The sequence below is a fragment of the Salvelinus namaycush genome, chromosome 1 (genome assembly GCF_016432855.1).
Source record: "Salvelinus namaycush isolate Seneca chromosome 1, SaNama_1.0, whole genome shotgun sequence".
NCBI lineage: Eukaryota > Metazoa > Chordata > Actinopteri > Salmoniformes > Salmonidae > Salvelinus > Salvelinus namaycush.
The window spans coordinates 78747867-78752866 of NC_052307.1; the positions used below are offsets into that span (position 1 = coordinate 78747867).

Consider the following 5000-nt stretch of genomic DNA (forward strand, 5'->3'; position numbering starts at 1 on the left):
TGCTATTTAGCCCTAAACAGAGAGTACACAGTGGCAGAATACCTGACCACTGTGACTGACCCAAACTTAAGGAAAGCTTTGACTATGTACAGACTCAGTGAGCATAGCCTTGCTATTGAGAAAGGCCGCCGTAGGCAGACATGGCTCTCAAGAGAAGACAGGCTATGTGCTCACTGCCCACAAAATGAGGTGGAAACTGAGCTGCACTTCCTAACCTCCTGCCCAATGTATGACCATATTAGAGAGACATATTTCCCTCAGATTACACAGATCCACAAAGAATTCGAAAACAAATCCAATTTTGATAAACTCCCATATCTACTGGGTGAAATACCACAGTGTGCCATCACAGCAGCAAGATTTGTGACCTGTTGCCACAAGAAAAGGGCAACCAGTGAAGAACAAACACCATTGTAAATACAACCCATATTTATGCTTATTTATTTTCCCTTGTGTACTTTAACCATTTGTACATTGTTACAACACTGTATATATATAATATGACATTTGTAATGTCTTTATTGTTTTGAAACTTCTGTATGTGTAATGTTAACTGTTAATTTATATTGTTTATTTCACTTTTGTATATTATCTACCTCACTTGCTTTGGCAATGTTAACACATGTTTCCCATGCCAATAAAGCCCCTTGAATTGAATTGAATTGAATTGAGAGAGAGAAAGAGAGAGAGATAGAGAGAGAGACAGAGAGAGAGACAGAGAGAGAGGGATAGAGAGAGACAGAGAGAGAGATAGAGAGAGAGACAGAGAGAGAGAGACAGAGAGACAGAGAGACAGAGAGAGAGATAGAGAGGGATAGAGAGAGAGAGAAGCTGAGACAGAGACAGAGAGACAGAGAGACAGAGAGACAGAGAGACAGAGAGACAGAGAGACAGAGAGACAGAGAGAGAGATAGAGATAGAGAGATAGAGAGAGACAGAGAGAGAGAGAGAGAGAGAGAGAAGCTGAGACAGAGAGACAGAGAGACAGAGAGACACAGAGAGAGAGACAGAGAGAGACAGAGATACAGAGAGAGAGATAGATAGAGAGAGACAGAGAGAGAGACAAAGAGAGAGGGATAGAGAGAAAGAGAAGCTGAGACAGAGACAGCGAGACAGAGAGAGATACAGAGAGAGAGAGAGAAGCTGAGACAGAGACAGAGAGACAGAGGGTTCTGACCTGTGTGTCTGCGTTGGTGTCTCTTCAGTTGATCTGATCTGGAGAATCTCCGTCCGCAGTCTGTGAAGTCACACTGATACGGCTTTTCTCCTGCAATCATAATCCTCATCATCATCACCACCATCATCATCCTCATTATCACAACCACCAGGCCAGTGAGAAGCATGTAAAGCAAATTACTGTTGTCTGTATGTTGTCTATATGGGGTGTACTGACCCGTGTGTTTCCTGCCATGCATCTGCAGGTGGGAAAGTTTGAAGTATCTCTTATTGCAGCCGGGGTAGGCACACACAAACGGACGCTTCTCATTGGTCTCTGATGACCTCACCACAGACGGTGTGATACCAGGCACCCGCCGCACATCCTGAGAGAGAAAGAGAGAGAGCGAGGTAAAGAGAGCGAGAGGGAGAGAGAGAGAGGGAGAGAAAGAGAGAGAGAGAGAGAGAGAGAGAGAGAGAGAGAGAGAGAGAGAGAGAGGGAGGGAGAGAGAGAGAGATAGATAGAGGTAAAGAAAGAGAGAGGGAGAGAGAGAGGGAGGGAGGGAGGGGTAGAGAGAGATGGAGGGAGAGAGAGGGAGGAAGAGAGAGAGAGTAGGTGAGAGAGTAGGTGTGTGTGTGTGTGCGCGTGCGTGCGTGTTTGTGCGTGTCGGACCCTGACCTGTAGTCCTCTGAAGAGGCCGTGTGTGTGGATGTGGTACTGGGCACTACAGCTGAGGACCACCGGAGGAGGGGGGGCCGTGGGGTCACTCTCATATCCTGTCCCATGACTGTAAGGGCAGCAGAGGTGGGGCTGGGGTGAGCACAGTGCAGTACAATGACAACAAGACTGAACATCTAACAACATGCTACTCTACCAGTCAGTGACGTCACACTTCTTCCAGTTATTCCTGTTGGAGTGAGAGGGAGGGTGGTGGACGAGGGTCAGAGAGGAATGCTTCTATCTGTTATCCTCACACCTTCAACCTGTCCTCTGTTCAGGGACATATCAGTTCACACTCCTGTGTTGACCTTGGTGAGGGGGTGTAAAATTGAGGGAGAGAGAGGAGTGAGAGAGAAGATAGAGAGAAAGAGGGAGAGACAGGGAGCGAGAGAGAAAGAGGGAGAGACAGGGAGAGAGAGAAAGAGGGAGAGAGAGAAAGAGGGAGAGACAGGGAGAGAGAGAAAGAGGGAGAGACAGGGAGAGAGAGAGGAAGCGGGAGAGAAAGAGGGAGAGAAAGAGAGGGACAGAGGCAGCAGCTGTGTATTCATTTCATTGTACTTTCATCCCCGTCTTTCTATCCCCCTGGGCAGCAGACCAAATCTTACCTCCCTCCTCCGTCCTCCCTCCTCCCTCCTCTGTCCTCCCTCCTCTGTCCTCCCTCCTCTGTCCTCCCTCCTCCCTCCTCCGTCCTCCCTCCTCTGTCCTCACTCCTCTGTCCTCCCTCCTCCGTCCTCCGTCCTCCCTCCTCCCTCCTCCCTCCTCCCTCCTCCCTCCTCTGTCCTCCCTCTTCTCTCCTCCCTCCTCCCATCCTTCTCTTCCTCCTCCTCCATTACCTCCCTGACTATGGTCAAGGCTCCACTAAATAAATATACTACAGGAAGCTAAACACACAACACACACAACAAACACATATACAAACAACACACACATATACAAACAACACACACAACACACACATATACACACAACACACACAACACACACACATACAAACAACACACACAACACACATATACAAACAACACACACAACACACACACATACAAACAACACACACATATACAAACAACACACACATATACAAACAACACACACAACACACACATATACAAACAACACACACGACACACACATATACAAACAACACACACAACACACACATATACAAACAACACACACATATACAAACAACACACACATATACAAACAACACACACAACACACACATATACAAACAACACACACATATACAAACAACACACACGACACACACATATACAAACAACACACACAACACACACATATACAAACAACACACACAACACACACATATACAAACAACACACACATATACACACAACACACACAACACACACATATACACACAACACACATTGATGGACCATGCAGATAGAACTCCACAGTCCACCCAGCTTGGTACCTTTTGATAGTGGACAGTGTGTTAGCAGGGTTCCACGCGACACACTCCAGCTGAGAGGCCATCTGGTACAAGTTATCACTGAGGAAAACACACAGACAGAAAGATTACAGGTTATCACTGAGGAAAACACACACAGACAGAAAGATTACAGGTTATCACTGAGGGAAACACACAGACAGAAAGATTACAGGTTATCACTGAGGAAAACACACACAGACAGAAAGATTACAGGTTATCACTGAGGAAAACACACACAGACAGAAAGATTACAGGTTATCACTGAGGAAAACACACAGACAGAAAGATTACAGGTTATCACTGAGGAAAACACACAGACAGAAAGATTACAGGTTATCACTGAGGAAAACACACACAGACAGAAAGATTACAGGTTATCACTGAGGGAAACACACAGACAGAAAGATTACAGGTTATCACTGAGGAAAACACACACAGACAGAAAGATTACAGGTTATCACTGAGGAAAACACACACAGACAGAAAGATTACAGGTTATCACTGAGGAAAACACACAGACAGAAAGAGTATAGGTTATCACTGAGGAAAACACACACAGACAGAAAGATTACAGGTTATCACTGAGGAAAACACACAGACAGAAAGATTACAGGTTATCACTGAGGAAAACACACAGACAGAAAGATTACAGGTTATCACTGAGGAAAACACACACAGACAGAAAGATTACAGGTTATCACTGAGGAAAACATACACAGACAGAAAGATTACAGGTTATCACTGAGGAAAACACACACAGACAGAAAGATTACAGGTTATCACTGAGGAAAACACACAGACAGAAAGATTACAGGTTATCACTGAGGAAAACACACACAGACAGAAAGATTACAGGTTATCACTGAGGGAAACACACAGACAGAAAGATTACAGGTTATCACTGAGGAAAACACACACAGACAGAAAGATTACAGGTTATCACTGAGGAAAACACACACAGACAGAAAGATTACAGGTTATCACTGAGGAAAACACACAGACAGAAAGAGTATAGGTTATCACTGAGGAAAACACACACAGACAGAAAGATTACAGGTTATCACTGAGGAAAACACACAGACAGAAAGATTACAGGTTATCACTGAGGAAAACACACAGACAGAAAGATTACAGGTTATCACTGAGGAAAACACACACAGACAGAAAGATTACAGGTTATCACTGAGGAAAACATACACAGACAGAAAGATTACAGGTTATCACTGAGGAAAACACACACAGACAGAAAGATTACAGGTTATCACTGAGGAAAACACACACAGACAGAAAGATTACAGGTTATCACTGAGGAAAACACACACAGACAGAAAGATGACAGGTTATCACTGAGGAAAACACACAGACAGAAAGATCACAGGTTATCACTGAGGAAAACACACAGACAGAAAGATCACAGCTCCACATTATTTGCTGTATACACCATTAAAGCTAACAAAAGCTTTATCTCGGTTAACGCAGAACTAAAATCTTGCATAATGTGTTTTACTTAGTCTGTCCACGAGACATCAACACAAGCTATACTGATATGATTTGACTGACTGAAATCAGTTGAACAGAGAAGAGACAGAGGGGGTGCGTAATGGCTGGACAATTTGCTTTTACGGTCAGAAACCCCCCTCTCCCTCCCTCCCTCCCTCCCTCCCT

At 44.6% G+C, this 5000-nt stretch overlaps 1 protein-coding gene across 2 annotated transcripts in view; it reads right to left on the reverse strand.

The window, feature by feature from the left end:
* Positions 1 to 5000, reverse strand: part of wt1b (WT1 transcription factor b) — a 22113-nt gene that overhangs the window by 3187 nt on the left and 13926 nt on the right. For both annotated transcript variants that reach the window (XM_038995889.1, XM_038995880.1), the window contains exons 4-7: positions 3318 to 3395; positions 1835 to 1943; positions 1394 to 1541; positions 1178 to 1267 (exon numbers count right to left, since the gene is read on the reverse strand). In XM_038995889.1, coding sequence (XP_038851817.1) covers positions 1178 to 1267; positions 1394 to 1541; positions 1835 to 1943; positions 3318 to 3395 — 425 coding nt within the window. The remainder of the gene's footprint in view (positions 1 to 1177; positions 1268 to 1393; positions 1542 to 1834; positions 1944 to 3317; positions 3396 to 5000) is intronic.